The 20,014-nt window shown below is 40.5% G+C and overlaps 2 protein-coding genes and 1 pseudogene across 4 annotated transcripts in view; 1 reads left to right on the top strand and 2 right to left on the bottom strand.

Annotated features, from left to right (window-relative positions):
- Positions 1–7,898, top strand: part of LOC111216984 (RAS guanyl-releasing protein 1-like) — a 17,639-nt gene extending 9,741 nt beyond the window's left edge. For all 3 annotated transcript variants that reach the window (XM_022738666.1, XM_022738667.1, XM_022738665.1), the window contains 11 exons: positions 634–807; positions 964–1,080; positions 1,877–2,152; positions 2,244–2,324; positions 2,616–2,720; positions 2,846–2,955; positions 3,108–3,258; positions 3,364–3,400; positions 3,748–3,879; positions 3,988–4,190; positions 6,108–7,898. In XM_022738666.1, the coding sequence (XP_022594387.1) occupies positions 634–807; positions 964–1,080; positions 1,877–2,152; positions 2,244–2,324; positions 2,616–2,720; positions 2,846–2,955; positions 3,108–3,258; positions 3,364–3,400; positions 3,748–3,879; positions 3,988–4,190; positions 6,108–6,218 (1,497 nt within the window). In that variant the 3' untranslated portion in view covers positions 6,219–7,898. The remainder of the gene's footprint in view (positions 1–633; positions 808–963; positions 1,081–1,876; positions 2,153–2,243; positions 2,325–2,615; positions 2,721–2,845; positions 2,956–3,107; positions 3,259–3,363; positions 3,401–3,747; positions 3,880–3,987; positions 4,191–6,107) is intronic.
- hnrnpul1 (heterogeneous nuclear ribonucleoprotein U like 1) lies at positions 7,271–18,581 on the bottom strand. Its single transcript, XM_022738664.1, has 14 exons — positions 18,312–18,581; positions 16,809–17,022; positions 16,569–16,642; positions 15,610–15,749; positions 14,949–15,048; positions 14,721–14,833; positions 14,247–14,513; positions 13,419–13,541; positions 13,219–13,347; positions 10,522–10,690; positions 9,491–9,754; positions 9,122–9,267; positions 8,777–9,013; positions 7,271–8,197 (listed from the first exon to the last, which is right to left on the bottom strand). The coding sequence occupies exons 1-14, from the start codon at positions 18,415–18,417 to the stop codon at positions 8,081–8,083; spliced, it is 2,199 nt and encodes a 732-aa protein (XP_022594385.1). The 5' UTR covers positions 18,418–18,581; the 3' UTR covers positions 7,271–8,080.
- Positions 18,479–20,014, bottom strand: LOC111216780 (annotated as a pseudogene).

The following is a 20,014-nucleotide window of genomic DNA, read 5'->3' as shown; positions in this document are numbered from 1 at the left end:
GAACAACTCGTCACTATTTGCTGTTCCTGCTTTGCTTAATGAGGCCTCATCATGTTGCCATGGCTTGCAGAGATGTCACAAGACAAACACTCACATAAGTGCATACCATGAAGATTTTATAACATGCTTAACTGACCACATGCCAATTAAAATACCAAATGTCATTTGGCTGATCCCTTTATAAAGAAAGACATGATACTGTACCAACAATTCATAGCAAAAACCTAATTTTACACAATTTTACAGAAATACTCTGACTACCAAGGGTTTGGTAGAAATAAGGAGACAGTTGTAAGGGGACTTAATGTTCCACACCACTGACATAAGTTTTTTGATTTAATCTATTTGTAAGAAGACCTTTTTGGTTGCAAGACTGTACGAAATGGCTTTGGCTGGTGTATAATATCTCCAGTGGATAGTTTGACCACTTACTGTCTGGAAAAGAGTTAAAGAGCATCTGTAATATTCACTTATTAATACCTACATCACCAGACTCAAACCCACAATAAAGTATGTCTTACTAGAAAGTTTTGGATACAGCTTTCTTTCTTCGTTGTTCACCTGAGTAAAAACACTGCTGAACTCTTGGCCATGTTGTTTCCTGCCTGACCACCTGACTGTCTCATTGGCCAGTTCCTGGACTACCACAGCTACGTGGTGCGAAGTTCGGTGAGGGACAACCCTGCTCTGGAGCGGTCGGTCATGATGTGTAATGGAGTCTCCCAGTGGGTCCAGCTGATGATCCTCAGCAGACACACAGCTCAGCAGAGAGCCCAGGTCTTCACCAAGTTCATTCACGTGGCTCAGGTAAACTGGCTGAGGGATCAAACTTCACACAACTCGGCTAAGAGGCTCAGAGGGATTTTTGTTTAGCTTCCAAAAGCTGTACTTGTTTGAGTTATGATTTTGGGTAATGTGCTGCTTTGTACCCTGCAGACATTCACTCTGCTCTTTCCTCTGTAGAAGCTTCGGGCTCTGCAAAACTTTAACACTCTAATGGCAGTAACTGGAGGCCTCTGTCACAGCTCGATCTCCCGCCTCAAAGACACTTCTAACCTGCTGCCTCCTGACATCACTAAGGTATTTGAAATATTACACATCACCACGAGTCAGGCTCTTGATGACTGCCTCACCACAAGCCTATGATGATGAAATTTTACTGTCTTGAATCAATCTCCTTCCTGAACTTCTCTATGCTTTGTCAGGCGTATTTGTTGCCTCTGTCTTCTCTGGAATTATCTGAGTTTGGTGAGATCTGGTGGCATTAGAAGACTGAATTTAATTTTCAGCCATTGCTATGAAACAAGGCGACGTACGGGTATCTGTATCTATAAGCAAGAGGAATGATGTGTTCAGGTATAACAGCGACTTGGAGAATTATTCGGTATAAGTGACATTTTTACTTCCTGTTTTCCTGTGGGGGGGGGGGGGGACGACAACATCTTCAGCTCCCCTCTTCAGGTTTCTTGTTTTATCTTTATAGTAATTCTTTCTTTTTTCTTTTTTATTGTCGTTAAGTTGTTCTGTTAAATTGGTTATGATTTAATATATATTTTCATCTGTTTACAAACAGCTGTTACATTGAAGATCATTGGAGAACAACATTTACTGTACATACAGGATGCCATACATGAATGGCATGTACAGCTATGTCCTTAAACTCATGAGCTAATTTAGAGATTGCCCAAAAGATTCAAATTCACCGTTTATAGGCCGAAATAAGAACAATGTTGGAATAAGACCATGTTGTTAATCCACTTTTTTATGTGTTGACAGAATATTGTTGAGCCCAGATGTTATTATGTGATCATTTTGATTACGAACTGACTACAGAACCACATGTATCATCCATCTCTTGACGTTTCTCCTCTTTCAGGCCCTGAGTGAGATGACAGAGCTGCTCTCCTCACGCAGCAACTACAGCAACTACCGGCGGGTTTACAACGAGTGCAGCGGCTTCAAGGTGCCCATCCTGGGCGTGCACCTGAAGGATCTGATCTCGCTGAATGAGGCCCTGCCAGACTACATCGACGAGGACAAGATCAACCTGAGCAAGCTGCAGCACCTGTACAGCAACATAAACGACCTGCTGTCCATTCACAGCTGCACACCGCCCTTCGAGACCAACAAGGACCTTCTGCACCTGCTCACGGTATGAGAAAGAAGGAGGTGACTTTTAAGATATTCAGATAAAAAAAGATTCCACGAGGAACATCTTAAATTATGTTCTTTTAATGCTTCAGCTCTCTCTAGATTTATACTACACCGAGGATGAGATATATGAACTTTCGTACACCAAGGAACCCAAGAACCCCAAGATCCAGGTCAGTGGAGCTGCATTCTCCTGTTTGAAGTTGAGCTTAATCTAACGCCATCAGGCTCACACTTGTTTTAACCTCTTTTCACAAGAGGAGGGACAGTTGTACACTTTCTGTGGGTGTGACATCTTCTTCAAAACAAAAGCACTGACTCCCTGCTGAAATACATCAAAGTCAGCCACATCAAAGTGCTATACGTTAGGGAAGCGTGTTATGTGGTGGGTGTGCTCTCTTTTTTTTTCTTGTTTTCTTGTATGCAGTCCTTCTTGTCTCATCACTGCATCTGTCGGTCCACAGCCTGTAGCTCCAGTTAAACCACCTGTAGTGGCAGAGTGGGGATCAGGAGTCACCCCCAGGCTCGACCCTGACACCATATCTAAACACGTCAAACAGATGGTGGATGTGAGTATGTGACTCTGCAACAACCTCCTGTCTTTCACTTCCTTATTATTTGGCAGGATTAAGCAGAACTAACCAACAGCTTTCAAGTGCAACTGACTGTCTGATTGCTCTGTTGCCCCCTGCAGTCCATAATGAAAAACTACGACCAGAACCAAGATGGCTACATTTCACTGGAGGACTTTGAGAAAATAGCAGCCAACTTCCCCTTCTCCTTCTGCACTCACGAAACTGACAGGTGAGGAAGCTGCAGCACACACAAAGGCCTCTCACCATGACGTGGCTGCAGAACAGAGAGAACATGATACATCATGAGTTGTTGAATGGATTGTAAAAACCTCGACTCACTTACTCACTTTTGTGTTGCACTTTGGAAAATTTTCTGCCCAGGGAGGGACAAATCAGCCGTGAAGAAATCACCTCTTACTTCATGAGGGGAATGTCTATATGTGCCAAGTTGGGCTACAACTTCAAAGACGTGCATAACTTCCATGAAACCACATACAAACGGCCAACGTTCTGTGACACATGTGGAGGCTTTGTTAGTATCCATTGTTTTTCATGTTTGTGGTTTTATGTTTTTTTTTTTTTTTTTTTTTTGGCCAATCAAACTGTAATATGACATATCATGTCTGCCCTCTTGTAGCTGTGGGGAGTCATCAAGCAGGGCTACCACTGTAAAGGTAAGATCATAAAGACAGAAATTAAATTCTAATATGACAATCCATGTCACGTCATCATTCAGCGAAAAGTAATCGGCTTCATCAGGGCAAGATTTCGCCTGATACATGCTGAAATAAGTTAAAGGTTCAGGTTCAGGTTCAAAGAAACATTTTGTCACCGACCTCCAGAAAGATTTTGGTCCAGGTTTTGACACCGTCTGTCTCTGAGATTTCTTCTGCCATGTCAAAGTCATTTGGTTCGTGGCGCTAAAAGCATTCAATTCACAGACCTCCTGTAATTTAAGTGAACTGATCCTTTAAAATAAAAGCGCTTCTGTTAAAGTCGGAACATTTTCTCTGTCTCTCAGACTGCGGGATAAACTGTCACAGACACTGTCGAGATCTGGTGGGGATGGAGTGCTTGAAGAAACACAAAAACACAACGGGTTCCTGCCCGTGCACGCCCGCCCCTGACTTAAGAACCAAGGGCAACAGCTGGAGTGCGTCCTTTCTCCATCATATACAGTGCACAAAACACACACATAAAATTCCATCCCTATAAAATGACTTTTAAACACAATGCACTAATGTGTATTGTTCTCCGCCAGGTTCGGAGGAGGAGGCCTTCGTTTTCCCGCAAAGTAACGAGACGGAACACGAAAAGGGCACTTCGGTCTGGAAAAACAACACCAGTGATTCAACGCTGTCGGACCGCTCCACTCAGACAGATCCTGGGGTGTGGACACCTGAGAAAAAAGACAAGAGGCGAAACAACCACAACTCTCTTGTATATTCGTCCCCAGATAGAAAGGTGAGACGGGACACGAGTCCCTGCAAATTCATCCTGCAGGATTTCCTGACCTTTTCTGACCTTTCACCCTATTTGTACGTCACAAAGCTTAACTTAACATCAGTGTGAAAGTCCAAATCCCTGGTGTGACCTCATGTGGTAGAAAAAATACACAGTATGAGCTTCCAGCACTGATTCACATCAGTGAAACACTGAGTCACTCACCAATACTGGCAGCTTGGAGAGTACATTTACTACTTTATATGACTCTCCTACCTACTACTGTAATTTTCCTGTAAATGTCAAGCACATCCTAAAATCTGTAGTTTAAATCCGACTGATGACTGATTCACTAAGTAGCAGAAAGTCATTTAAAGCCTCCATGTGTATAATCTTTGTATGATGATGGCATCTCTCAAATGATTTTGACAGCAAACATTTTGTCTTTAGAACTAACCCGTTTCAAAGCAACAAAATTTCTGTCAAAGTCAGAACATTTTAAACTCTACACACTGAGGCTATAATTTTCTTTTAAGCCTCTTTCCCTCTTAACCTGTTACCAGACATCAGCGTTTTTGTACACAAGCTGAAAAACAATGTACCCAAAATAAAAAGGTAGCTGTTCTGCAATCCTGTTGATTGCACTGGTCTCCTCCGCAAAGTAGCTTCACATTTCACAACCAAAAGGTCAGAACACTGAGCCAAGATTACAGACACAAACAAGGTAGAAATGTAATTTAAAAAGGGACTAAAGGGACTATAAGGCCTGTACTACTAGCTTTAGTGTAGAAAACACTTGTCACTTGTCTTGAACCAATTCTGTGTCAACAGCTGTTGCATTGATATCAGGGGTATGATATAATCCTGGAATGCTTTGCACAGATAGAATCAAGAGACTCTTCAAGTAATGTATCATCTGTCGAGTGTCAAGTGTAAGGATTTGAGTCGTGCTCCCACGACCGAAGCATCTCGCAGGTGGGACAGTGTATTTTGTGTTTTCACTCGGTGGCTGATCCACGTTGTCCGTTCTGAAAGTAAATTTGTTTCATTTACAATAGAGAACTGAGAAATGTAGCCTTAGCCAACTCACCCCTACCAACAAACATTCCAAGCCCATGGTTTTGGTTTTCTTTACTGAGTTTTTAAGTATAAAGGAGAATTCAAAGACTTCAAGAATTACATTTGACTAATTCAAAGGTGAAAGTACATTTTATTTACGCCTAACAACACACAGTAAGAGATACAATACAAGTGCAGGGAATAAAATACAAAATAAATTAGAAAAATATAATTGCATGAAAATAAATATGATAAACGCTGGTGTTGGAGTTGTGAGAGAGGTGTGTTTTGAGGTGGGATTTGAAAATAGGAAGAGAATCAATATTACAGATGTCTTGTGGAAGAGAGTTCCAGAGTCGAGGGGGCATCACGGCTGAAGGCTCTAAACCCCACGGTAGTCAGACGGGCGGGAGGTACGGAGAGGTTAATGGAGGAGGAAGATGTAAGGGTACGGGCAGGTGTGCAGATATGGGGTAGATCAGAGAGATACGGAGGTGCTAGGTTGTGAAGTGACTTAAAAGTGAGAAGCAGAATCTTGAAGTCAATACTGTGTTTAACAGAAAGCCAGTGCAGCTGCTGGAGGACAGGAGTAATATGTACTTACTTACTAAGTACTTTCTCAAAACCTGCAAAGTTTTATAAAGGGGGACAGGCTGGATCATGCAGCTCAGATAATTGGTCTGTCCTCTGACACACCAGAAGGTGCAGCCCTGAGTGAGGTTTGAAAGAGAACAAAAAAGGTAAAGCAAAAACTTTGCGTGGCTCTAAACCACTAGCGTGAAGTAAGATTTTTTTTTTTTTTTTTTTGTCAGATTTTTGATGAACCTACCCTTTATATAATTTTCTTGATGTTGAATTTTTACCTTTTCTGTTTTGCAGGTCAACACGTTGCCTTCAAGAGCCCGAGGTTGCTCGATGCCTGTTTCCTTCTTGCAGGAGAAGATGGAGGAGCTGCATCTCTATAAAGACAAGAGCAGAGAGCCGGACTGAGCACGCTACTGTCTAACATTTCCCCACATGGACAAAAACATTCAGACACCACCACGTTTCTGACAGAGCTGTGTCTGACTGGTTGAACTGATGAGATTTACTGGCCATTCACCTTAGAGTGCCAGCAATTATAAATGGACTCCTTCACGTTTCAAGTATGCCTGTGACTTGTTTTTAATTTTATTTTTGTCAGTCTTATTAGTTTGGCTTATTGTTTAGGCTCTGAACATTGATTATACTGTAATTTATGAACACCTCATTTTGTTTTTAGAACACGTGCCTTGGTTCTCTGGTGCTAAGATTCTACACAACCTCAATCCACAAGGTTTTCCTGATCAAATATAATCATTATAAATGCAGGGTAGGAAATTAACACTAACCTCAATACAATTCTGGTTCATTTTAACTTTGGCAGCTACATTATGACAACTTTGCTCATCAATTTGGAAAGTAAGCGGGTAAAAACTAAGAATTTCTATTTGTTTGGCTTTGCATTGGGTGATATGATGGTTGTCTATTTGTTCATTATCTCTAGTTTAAAAGGCCAGACAATTTTCCATATCATTGAAGCCCTGTCTTTATGGCAATCTTGGCTTTACTGGAATTTTGCATTATTGATTAGCTACCTTGAGTTGGCATTCTGGTTTGTTTCTCAGTTCAATTTTCCAGAAAGTTTCTACTGCTATCAAAAGCAATGTAAATTTATACAGAATGTCTTAAGACTGTCCATATCACCCACTCCTAGTTTGGTCGGTAAATGGTGATGGGAGCTTGTGAAGCCATGGTAACTAGAAGAAATTGTTTATTTCCTGCCCTGACTACATTTGATTTTCAAATTTCTACAGAAGTTCATTCAAGGTTCAGCAGGACTGCACTGGAACTGTATGTATGCTCCAAAATGGTCATATGGTCAATGGTTATTTTTAACTAAATGCTTCGTTTTGTCCTTTGTCCGTGATTTCAATTTTGTTGAATATGAAAAAAATACTCCAACAATGATAAATCATGCAGTATGTATTGTGCTTGAAAAAAGGATCATATTAACCGCTACAGGCGTATACAATTGCATTTATTGTATAAAGACAAGAACACAGCTTGGGTAACTGGTCATAATCAGATTTTCATTTTCAGGTAGAAAAAAATGGGTTTGAAAGAACAGGATTTAACTACTGGACTCAATGAACAGCCATCACAATGTGATAAAAAAAAACTGCACATACAACTACTCAACAAGAGTGGCAAAATATTCTTCTCAAAGACTGGATTAACGCTTAAATACTACATTATCAACACCTATAAAAAAAATGTTCCATAATGTTCAAATTCTATCAGAGTAAATAAAACGTTCTCATTCGGTAACTGAAAAATAAAAAGCGAGATGAAAGAGGGTCATGAAGGTAAAAAGCATGCATTTTGTTCTTTGTTAAGCTTCTCGAAACACGCAAAATTAATCAGGCTTTGCTGTATTTTTCCCGCCCGGTCTCTTCTTCACACTATGCATCCTAGAAATATACAATTACCTCCTCAATCTGTAGGAAATGTGGAGTTTGCAGTTCAACAGACATCCACATTCAATGCATAATGATAACATTCATTAAATGTTTTGATACCTATCATCTACCACCTCACAGTCACTGCTTAGAGTAAGACTTCATTCAGTAAAAAAAAAAAAAAAAAAAATGAAAAGACATCAAACTGTATACAGTTTAGGTGTACATTGATTGGTGAGGAATAAAGGATACGATGTTAAACCAGACAGAGACAGTTATGGTTGATGACATAAGGTGGAACTGTACAAAAATCGATTTTCTGCAGAGGTCAGAGGTGTTTAGGACACAGGTGGATGCAGGTGTAGGGCAAAGCTACTGGGAACCAGAAGATGAGCCTTGGTTGCCCTGTCCAGGGTAGCTGCCGTACTGGCTGTAGTACTGGTTCCACTGGTTCTGGTTCTGGTAGTACTGCTGCCACTGCTGAGCATACTGGAGGGGAGAAACAGAAAGAAAAACAAGTTAACATTTTTTTTTTAAGCGAACTGTCACTGCATTTCCATTTTGTGCAACGCAGCAGGTCATTTTCAGCAGAAAGAATACTCCACCCTAAATCTTATGAGCATGAAACATTAAACTCCTGCAGACTTAAAACTTTAAGGTGGCTTCAAAAAGTTTGAGGAAAGCGTGCGTAGATTTCGTCTCCTCATTCGTCTTGTGTCAAATGGGACAATCAGAAAATTAAACGAGAGCATACAGGATATAAATTAGAAAGGTGCAGCAGTTTTGATTCATTTTTCTACAGTGAAAAATAAATAAAATAAAATCTAAAAAATAAGATCTATTGTAACTGCACTGAATTCATGCTGACCACGGTCACTGCCTTGCGGTTTTTTATTTTTATTTAACACAACACAAAATGGCGGGTTTGGTTCTGTGTCACTGTCCATAGTGTTGGCAAGTCAACTGAGGATCCTATTGACCTAGCTTAGCGCAGAGCTGTACCCTCTGACGGCCCCATCACTCACTCCATCATCCCATTTGGGTTGACTGTCATTACTCTTCAACTACCTGCTGATACTGCTGGTTGTAGCTCTGTTGTTGCTGCTGCTGCTGCTGTTGCTGCTGCTGTGGCTGTGGCTGCTGCTGCTGCTGCTGTGGCTGCTGCTGGTGGTGGTTGTAGGTCTGTGCAGTGGTAGGTGTCTGGCTGTAGCTCTGGCTGTATCCTGGGTACTGACTGTAGTTGCTGTAGTAATTCTGGTTGTAGCTGCCTTGGTTGTACCCTTGATTGTAGCTCTGGCCGTAGCCCTGGTGATGAAGCAAAAAATTCATGAGGATAGATTAGTTTAAAATTAAAATTAGGTTGTTTAATTTGATCATTTCTCAAATTTTACACATAAAGGTGATGCCCAGTACCTGGCTGTATCCTCCCTTGTAAGGGGCTGGGCGATTATAGCTTCCTCCTGACTGTTGGTTGCGGTTATACCCACCGCGTGCATCAGAACCTCCATCACGGTAACTGTTGCCCCAACGATTCTGATTATAGCTGCCACGGTTGTAGCCTGCCAAATAAACAGACATTATCTTGCAACAGTAATACACATAGGTTCAGTGTATACCAACATACACGCCCCAGTTACAGCCTTACCTGTTGTTAAAGAACCTTCAACACTCATCTTACAGGACAAAGACATGTAGCCATGTGACTTGAATGTAACCAACATACTATTGATTTAAGGGATCAAGAACAAACATGGTATGAGGTATGCCAACTGCCTCACTCACCTCCTCTGTATCCACTGCCACCATCTCCACTGCGGTTTTGGTAGCCACCACGGGACCCATCACGGTTATCATAACGCTGGAAGCTACCGCCGCCGCGGCCGCGGAACCCAGCCTGCCTGTTGTCAAAGCGTTTCTCAGGGGGCGGGCCAGCCTTGCGGCCCTCTTCATTGTATTGCTTTAACAGCTTTTCAGCCTCATCTCGCTGCAGCTCAGCGAACGTCACCGCCTCCAGGAAGTCGCAAGCCTCGGGGATAGTAAAGTTGGCTTGAAGATTGACAGAGGTGACCACAGGAGGAGGAGAAGAGAGAGACAGCCCATCCAGCAAGAGATGGATGGAGAGACGGAGAGAGAGAGGGGTAGGGGGTTGTAGTGAAGACCAGAGCAGCCACACCACCGGAAAACAAAATGAAAAATAATTACGACCATACAGAGGCAGTGGAAATCATAGAGAAACTAAGAGCAGATAGATGAAAGCAGAGGGCAGGGTAAAGGGAACAAACATAACCTCCAGAGGAACATGGAGGAAACATTTGTTTAAGCAGACACAGGGAAGGGAGGAGACTTCAGTAGAGGTGGGGAGGGGGACAAAAAGGACAACTAGAAGGTTGGTGAGAAGAGGAAACAGCACTGCAAACCAAGGTAAGTTGATGTAATGCTATTACAAATTAACTTCCGACAACTTGAGCATGTGACTGCTTGTAAGCTTGCCATTTGGAAATATCATTTTCCGGGAAGCCAATTGTGCAATAATGGCTCTACAATTACATGACCTCAACAAGGCCCAAGTCTCAAGTCTCAGTTTGCAGTGCATTAGAAGTAAGCTGAATGGCAAGTGGCAGATAGAGGGCAAAAATAAGGAAGAATCAAATTCATGTGGACTGTTTAAAAATGTCCAAGTCTGATATCTGGCCAAAGGCTATGATAGGGGAAGGGGGTAGGGGGAATCTTCCAAGTTTGATTTTAGAGACAACACATAGAAAAAGTAAAAAGTAGATCTGGTGTTTTATTTGTTGTTTCCACAGCATTCCTACCTTTCATTTCTAAAACAGCATGATCGGGCACATCCTTCCCCTGCTCATTGGTTTGCTTTAATGTTCGTTCTTTTAAATCCTCGTCCGTGGGACAAATTACAATAGCCTTGCGTTGAAAACCTTCAAAAGGACGCATTTTTCGTCTCCTTGCTGATCCATATACATTTGTCTAGCAATGGTGACAAGAAAGAAGTAGAAGCTTGTTTGTTATTGTTTACTTGTAATGGCTTTCCACTGGAAGGAAGCTGGAACCCTGCAATAATGAAGTGAGAGAGGTTTGGCTTGGATGTCAGTCTACGTTTTTACTCAAGTGCTAGAGGCCTCTCGTCACTCCACAGACTTACCTCTGTCTGTGCATCCAGGTACCCAGTGACTGCTGATAAATGGCAATTATGGACATAGAGGGACCCCAAGAACATCTAAACTGACTATACATATTAGACAAGTGAGTTTTGACCAGTTGATCATAAAAACTGATATTTACCTAGTAGCTTATTCAATTATCTCTGCAAGCTGGGACAATTTGCTGCATTGTGAACATGTTTGAAAAAATGTTGTAGTTATTACTTGATACTGAGAGCAATTGCCAACGTATGAGGTGTGCCTTTTGTCCAAATGCTACATCACAAACTATGACCAAAGCTATTCTGCCCCTGCAGAACAAAACAAACAATGTAAATGCAAAGTTAGATACAACATGCAATGTTTTCCAAAGGTGTCCTGCAATACTTACACATTACTGTTACTCTTTATTTGCTGACTATTTGGGTAAGGAAAATATAAATCTATATTTTATATATATATATATATATATATGGTGAAAACAAAAAACACCACACACAAACCTAACTGCCATTTCTCATAAATGAAAAGGTTTTTCATAGTTATTGTTGGTTACATGTTGAAATAAAGAAAATAGATTCTGTTTACCTTGCCATGCCATACTTGATTTAGTCTACTTTTACTATTAGCCATTTTGTAGCATTATGAAAACTGGGAACATTTAAAGTGCTGCATTCTTATACTATGCTCCATGATATGCTTCATCATGTTAGACAAACTTCCTCCATAAAATTACATGAAGTGGAATTTATGCATAAACTCCAACATCTTGTTCTATCACTGCTATTTGCAAAGCTTATCCACACTTCAAAGTACCAACTAATCCAGCATATCGTGAACTCTACATGTTCACTGACACATCCAAACTTCACTTTAAGAAATTGATATATGGACTCAAAACACTTAACACATCAGTGAGTGTTTTTAAATCTGCAACTGCTTCCACTTCAGAACTTGATCTTAATGATAAACCCTTTATGCTAATTTAGAGGTTAAGTTCAGATTTCAAACTGCTGCAGATCTACACACATGCAGATAAGAATAAAGTGAGCATCATGCTGCGTCATGTTATTCAAACAGAGGATGTGCTGTCACCAGCAGTTATATACACTTTACCACACAACAGCAAAGCTTCTGAATGGGAAAACAACAAAAGTACCACCTACATGAAACAATCGCTGTTCACTCAACAGTAACCAGCGGTTTCTACACTGACCAACGAGACACTACAACACTATTGATTTTTAGTGTAATGTTATGCTAATGTCACACCAATATTTATTTGACATCGGAATAATAAGGATATTAAATGATTTCTCCAAATATCATGGAAATGGTTTTACAAAAGTTTTACAAATTCAGTCACTAACGGCATCTGACAATTTAACAGGAAGACTCGTTTACCTTGTTTAACACCTTAAAAGGTATACCAACATTACAAAGAACTTCAAAAAATATTGCATACATTTAATTTGATTCCCAATGTTGCACCCTACCACCAAACTCTACAGCCATCTTTGATACAACATTATCATTAACAACATCTACAAATAAAACCAAATCGCTGGCAATTCTTCAATTCAACAGAATATTCTCCCTCTCTGAACTGCCAGTTATGCCACAATCAATCTGATACACTACAAAAGCATGCCACATCAAAAACAACTTCCTATTCTGACGGGTCCCTCCAAACTTACCTCGACTTACCTCATCTTCATACGGATTCTAGTCCCACTCAAGACAACAACAGACAGATATAACCTACCTGCACATACTCACAGTATCCACTGAAAAGCCACAGTCCACTGCCAGACCCACCTACCTTTTCTCACTTTGCTGAGCACAAGGATCTGAAAATCTAAAACCTGTTAGTCATTACTTACCTTCAGGGTCAATTTATTAAAAAACACACTCAAAAGTTCCATGTATCTCACTTAAAAATAGCTTTTAAAAAAGCTATCAACTCTGTCTTATTAAATTAGCAACAGAAGGTGTTTTTCTTACTCACCAGTCAGAGCTTACTTGTTTCTCAACATCTTTACATAGTCATGGTTTACTTGTACATTGTTGAATTCACAAGACAAACAATACTGTATTATGACAAGAAATAGCAAGTGCAAATATACTGAGGAATGAAAACATGAAATATTCTGTCACTTATGAGAGCCATTAATCATTTTCTTTAACAATGCATGACAAGCAAGTGACAAGAGGGTGAACAATGCTTCTTCTACTCTATAATACACAGAGCCACCCTGAAAGATAAATAAATAGTCCATTAGAGAGAGTGATCATCAGGGCACATTGACTGACTGTGGCGATAATCAAGGCAGAGTGTGGGTGGGAGGGCAGTACCTGGTCGAGGATGTAGTTGCGTCTCTTGCGGGCAGCAATCTCAATCAGCCTATTCAGACACTGGGTGGCCTGCTGTATCAGAAGATCCCAGCGCCCAGCGTAGTTCCTCTGGCGACGCAGACCCATCACCTGCAGAACGAACAGTCAGTAAACCCTTTTGTGTATGTTTGTTTTGTTTGGGAGTGGTGGTCCAAACCAACCTTCATCTTGTCCATGATGGCATTTGTGCCCAGGATGTTGTATTTCTTCTCAGGGTTAGTCTCTGCGTGCTTTATGGCCCAAGTAGTCTTTCCACAGGCAGGCAGGCCAACCATCATCAAGATCTGCAACACATTAACATAGAAAATTAATTAACTCTGCATCAATTTTTACTTCATAAGTCCAGTTCCCATTAAAATCAATCACAAATATGTGTGATCTAACATTTATTTCATCTCTTTAAATCTAAATCTGCAAATCTAAATGTTGTGATTGATGGAGCTATTAACAGGTGTTTACTTCCCAGTCTTGCCAAGAGCTTCAGTTTGCATCAGATTTACAGCGCAAGAGGTAATAATACACCGTGCAGCGCTACTTCTTCAGGGCAGACTGGAAGCTACATTGACTTGGTATTGGAAAGTCACAAGACAGTCCTGTTGGACCAGCTGGTTAACATCTAGCTTTAGTAGATTGGTGTTGCTTTCCACCGCTGGAGACAGCTCTTGGCGAGAAAAGGAGAAAAGAACTTGCAGTTCATCTAGATTAGTAAATTAACGGCTGTTAATGCTAATGTTGGCTATGTAGCAACAGTAAACCTTACAAATAGCTCCTTTAAGATCAGTTTACTGAGATGTATTCCAACTAACATTACGGTATTTTTCTGTGCCAAAACAAAATTCTAATTATATTCTCTATGATTAATATTATAAAAAATAAAAACCAAACTAAAAAAAGGGGAAAATAAGTTTTATAGAATATGTACCAAATATCTGTATCAATTTTTTGTGGGCAAAAAAGGCCATAAACATTTAATTTCAATGCTGCTCTACCTCGCATTCAGATTTGCTGGCAGGTCCTTTCGTGCCTCTGATCTTGTCCTCCATCCCTAGATTGTGGATGTATGTGTATCCCTCTGGTGGGGGGAAGTAAGGCTCCCGCTTCTGTCCAAAGTTGAACTCAACAGCACAATTCTTCACCAGCACATGAGGGAACAGGGCACGGCCTGCCAAAGCCTCCTTGGTTGTCCGGAAAGCCACTCCCAACGGCACACCATTCTTAGAGTAGGCTATCTCCACCTCATCACCACTGTCAAAGTCCTGAAATAACGGTCATGAGGCACAAAGTAGCATCTTAAGTTTAACTTGTTAATAGTATACTGTCAACTACATGGAGAAAAACAAGCATACATATTTGTTAAAACCACAAAATCAATTATGAATTAATCAAATTTATTCCATTTTATCCATATATGATGCTATATTAAAAGAAGATGAAGTAATTGAATCACTGTTGCCAAAACTTACAATGTAACAGCCGATGACGTCGTTTTCACCAAACTTCTCCCCAAAGTCTGCAAACTTACAGTCAGCTGATTTCTTTCCTGTTCCTCCGTATCCAAAGGAGAAGGCCTCCTCGCCTACAACACGACAGAATGAAATGCATTTGTTTCTATTTAAGACCACAGTTCTCTGTTTCAACAAAAATTCATCCACGCCAAACATCTTGATTTTTCGGACAGTTGCTCCTCTCACCAAGCTGAGTGCCACAATAGTTGAGGGACCATCCAATTCTGACCACATGGGGATCTGGCTCACTACTGGGCAGGTGCTTTACTGGAATTTCCTCATTGATCTGAAGAATGGAAGACAAGTCAGTTCAAAATCAGGCCTTGAGAAGACTTTCTTCAAATATTTAGTGCTAAAAAGGAACAAGTCATAACACTAGAAGGTAGCTAACAAGCTTTAATGCAGTTGAGTTTTTTTAACAAGTAAAATTTCCTTAATTGTGTAAAATAACAGGGTGTTAAAACTGAGTTCATTGTTAGACAGTGTGGGATATTATCTCCTTTCTTGGTTTATCTGTATAAGGATGATGGCCTATATTGTTTGAAAGTCTTCCCAACCTTGCTAGTCTCCAATAGTTCCCATATGGTGTTTGCATAGACATCAGTTTTAAGGCCTAAAGAGTAATGTGATACTTAAGTGTAAAGATACTGTATGTTAATAGCAGAAACAAACAAACTGCTCATACACTGTTTCAAAAATAACAACACAGAGCCCGTCTCATGTATAAGGGTCCACTATGTAATGTGTAGACATAGTATACAGAAAAGGATTATTTAAAGTTGCTCGGTGTTTCACCAGAGGAAATTCTCCATTAAAGCAAGATTCTATGACATGCTGTGTATATTACCTTCATCTCATAACACACGCGACCCTGGGTGACACCATGTGTAGCTCGTGCGCCAGCCCACAGGTAAGCAAAGCCTTCAATGGTCAATGGATAACCACTGTAGCGATCGCGGGACACTTTGAAGTGCAGATCGCAGTTGTCTGAAAAGAAGCCAAAACAGATAGTAAATGTATGTTTGTAAAAACTGGCACCACATATGCATAATTTTAAATGCAAAACGTGACATAAATATGCATTGCTAAAGCTATGTGACTGTATGAGGCAAGTAGTTACTTGAACAAGCCTTGACACTAAAATGCTTCTTTACAATATGCTTGTTTCTCTCTAAAGTCAGTGCTTGCAGTGCCCAAACTGCAGCCTTACACATCCGTGTGATACTTTCCATGTACTAACGTGATTGTAAAATGTGCAAACATGTTCAAAAGAGATATCTCTAAAGCAGATGTCTGGCAATACACTAGTAGAAGGGGCACTGGAGGTTCTGGAGCATGTTCGGGTAAAAGCATCTGTCTACAGCCGTTGTTAAGGAGTTGTGAGATGCAAGATCATTCCTGATTTCCCTTCTCTTCCTCTGATAAATGGTGTAAACAGAATGTTTACTATCATTACAGGTTACACACAACCCATGGCTTGTCTAAATACAAAACACTGTGGTCAGTTGATTCGCCAACTAAACAGAGGTCATGATTGATTGATTTTAGGTCGTTATAGAAAATATTTGATAGTCATGGACCTGACCTTTGGAGAAATGTTATTATTGTATGATGATATTAATAAGTGAATTGGAATCTAAAGAACTAAACTGAAATTAAATTGTGAAGGCAAATGCTTGAGGAATAGAAGGCAGTCAGCACACAGCTAGAGGGCTCCAGCTGGGACGGCAATTCTTAACAGCTGTGACTACATTTTTCGTAAGTCATCTGTACTTGGGCAGAGACCTATTTTATCCTCTTACTTACATGTATCAATTGTGACAAGAGTGTCATCTATGTTCTCTTCTTCATCTTCAGCAGGGGGTTGCGGTGTGCGGGATCTGTACAATATAAGGGAGGTAAGAGGTTAACAGCATTTACGGCGACTTACATTGACAATGACATGCATTTCACTTATTGTTCTGTTAGTGTGTTGTCATGTTGTGCTTATTTGGAACACCAGCTGGAAGCCTAAATGCAAAATATCACAATTTATGATGAGCATACCTCTTGTCCTCACGGTGTTCATAATAGCCGTAGCCTCTATTCTCCTCATACGGTCTCTTACGGCTGTAGTGCCCACCCCTGTCAGCTTCCACTTTGACTTGCTCGGCCTGACCTGCGCCATCTTGCTCACGCTGCTGTTCTGTCTTGTGAATATCCTGCTGTCTGTCTTCAGCAGCCTCAGCGTCATCTTCCATTTTGACCTCCACTTTTATTTCTAAATGATAAAAGTACAAAAACAGTGAGCTACATGTTCAGTGTTACAACTGTCAAGCAGTAATAAGTAGGTCATCAATAAGAGCATATCTGCAATAAGTCATTGTGATAACAGTGTAGTGGAGAGATGTTTCTGTGCCTTGGGCTAGACACGACATAAAAACCACCGCTAACTACAGTTGGATGGAGACTTCTTTGACAGCATCACAAAAATTTGAAAATGAGCATCTATGACTCTGCAGACAGAGACTCACAAGGGGCTCTATGGAGTTTTCTTATAAACAAACAAAAGTTATGTTTCATTTAAATATAGTTATGTTTGTTTACATCCATGTTCACTAGCTTGCAGTTTTCTCCCCTGCCTTTGCTGGTGCACTGCAGCATGTCTTGGCGTGTTAGCACCAACTGCTGATCATGGAATGGTGTGCCATGATTGCTGGGGCTGTGTGTTGTGTCACCTGTGCCAGATATGCATCCTGGTGCACATGCACGAGAAACAAAACAGGGACCCACTCATAGGGAAAACAACTACGTAGTACTGCTAGAGGTCTAAAACTCTGCACTGAGAGACAGTTATGATAGAGTTATGTCGAGCAATGCTATGAATGACGTGACATCACCTAACTATATGTACTCATAAGAATGATGAAGGTGTAAGTTATTCCATATCAAGGGATGTTACAAACTAAAACTAATTAAAAATAAATCTTATCAGGAGAAATGAGTGAAAACACATGGATGAGAAGACTATGTGTAGGTTCTTTGATTTAACAGACCTTAAGTCTGTTAAATTCCCTTGCAGAACTACACGTGAAAGCAGTTTGATTTGGAAAGTCTTAGCTGTTTTAATTTTACTGTTATTCTTGGTTTAGTTTGAATTTCTAAGAAGCTGTCTGTTAAGTCTGAGATTGTTAATATACATCTTAATGACTCAGGAGAAGAAGGTAGCAGCAAAGCAAACTGCACACCAACTCCAACTTGCTCTATGAGGTTACAGTACTAACCGCTGAGTCATTGAGCCACCCTTGATTTGACATGTGTCACCATTAAAAAAAAACACTCTCTTTCTCCCTCTCAACTCTCAAATGTATTTTTATCTTCACTTCACTAATGGTGAATTTTAATGAGGTAAAGATCAAATCAAACCATCTTATTTTGTAAAATCATTGAAAGTCATAAGTTCTTGGAATTTACAAATCCACAAAATGCACCTGTAGACAAAACACTTTGACTACAGGACATGATAGGGTTTCATATTGCACCTTTAGCTGATAAACTACTGAAAATCACCTTGTCTGCTCTCAACTTTCTCCTCTGGCTCCAGCACAGGCTTAGTCTGTTCCTCGGGCATCATATCAGATTTGGGTATATCAACATCTGCTGTGAAGTCAGGCATGCTGTGACCCGAGTCTGAAGTGGGTTGACTTTCGTAAGGCTCGCCCTCTGGCTCCTCCTCCTCATAGTAACCGCCTGAGTCTCTGCCCTCGTCTTCCTCTTCAGGGAGATCACCTTCACCTTCACCTTCACCTTCACCATCCCCTTCACCTTCACCATCACCATCACCATCACCATCACCTTCACCATCACCTTCACCATCACCTTCACCATCACCTTCACCATCCCCATCCCCATCATCATCGCCATAATCATCAGCTTCTGAAAATGAAAAAGGGAGATTCAAAACTTTTAGTTTTCCCTTACATGCATAAAAACAGAAATGTATAAACTCAATGCACTCTTGTGGAACTTTCATGATTTTGACACTTTCTATGCTTTACCTTATCACTAACTGCAAGTGCATTTTTACCTATTCAAATTAATTAAATACTTTCCAATCCTGGAAAATACCTGTGAAGTGAACAATTTTTTAATCTGAGTTCTATGAATGGTTACAAAATGTGGTTCTTAAGTTAACTTTGTCACAAGTCAGTAAAAAGAATTTAAATCTAAAATATTGGTCCGATGCAGCTAAGTGTGTTTATAAAAAGTGCACATATCATAAAATTACACATAAAATGCAAGGTCTGCCAATTATTTTATAATGTTTAATTTATAATTTAAATAAGGGTAAAGACAACGGACTGCTTAGTTTTACTAGCACAAATATAATCAAAGTCAATGTCTGATGGGAGAGAAAAATATCTAAAGAAACAGAATCAACACCTTGTCTCACTTGGGCATCCTCTCCATCTCCATCATCCTCATCTTCTTCATTGTCTTTTTGGTCCTGGCTGTACTCCTCCTCCTGCTCCTGCTCCTGCTCCTGCTCCCCCGGCGATCAAGCATCCGCCTCAGCTTCTGCCTCCAGAGCGGCTTTCAATCTCTCCACCAAGTCTGCCTTTAGGCCCCTGGTGTCCAGGCCGCGGCGCTGGAGCTCCTCTTTTAATTCGTTCACTTTCAGTTTCTTCACGTCAACACTCATTTTGTTTCAGATGCTTTTCGTCTAAATTTGTTTACTGAGAAAACAGAGAAGTACAAAATTGTCAAGTACGGCTAACAACACTGCCTCTTGCTAAGTTTCAAATCGATATCTGTTGCGCGGCAGTCTCAGCCAAACAGCCTACATTAGCTGGTTAGCTAGGCTAGCAGCGGTGGATTTACAGTGCAGCATTATACATTGTTCCACTACAGATCTATAAACCATGCAAGCCCAGGTTTATGACTAACCCTCGTCTGTTTAACTATTTGCAAGACCAAACTATCACTAGAATATTTGCTATGAATGTTATTAGCTTCTGGTTCTCGCTATGTGGCTAACGCTGGTAACCTTCTTAGCGTAACGGTAGCTAACGTCCCGCCAAATGATGCAGGACAAGTAACTTTAACTCCCAGAATATTATAGCTGCAATCGTTACTCTATTTTTGCATGGAAGTTATGTAGTCCATGCATTGTTTGTTCAGTTTGTAAGATAGTTATGATGCAAAATAAGTTTAAAAATAAGATTGAGGCCTACCTCTTCTCACGCTAGTTGCGCGGGTCAGCAGTGGTAAAG

The sequence above is a fragment of the Seriola dumerili genome, unplaced genomic scaffold (genome assembly GCF_002260705.1).
Source record: "Seriola dumerili isolate Sdu_G_001 unplaced genomic scaffold, Sdu_1.0 BDQW01000036.1, whole genome shotgun sequence".
Lineage (NCBI taxonomy): Eukaryota > Metazoa > Chordata > Actinopteri > Carangiformes > Carangidae > Seriola > Seriola dumerili.
This window is presented reverse-complemented; position numbering and strand designations above follow the sequence as displayed.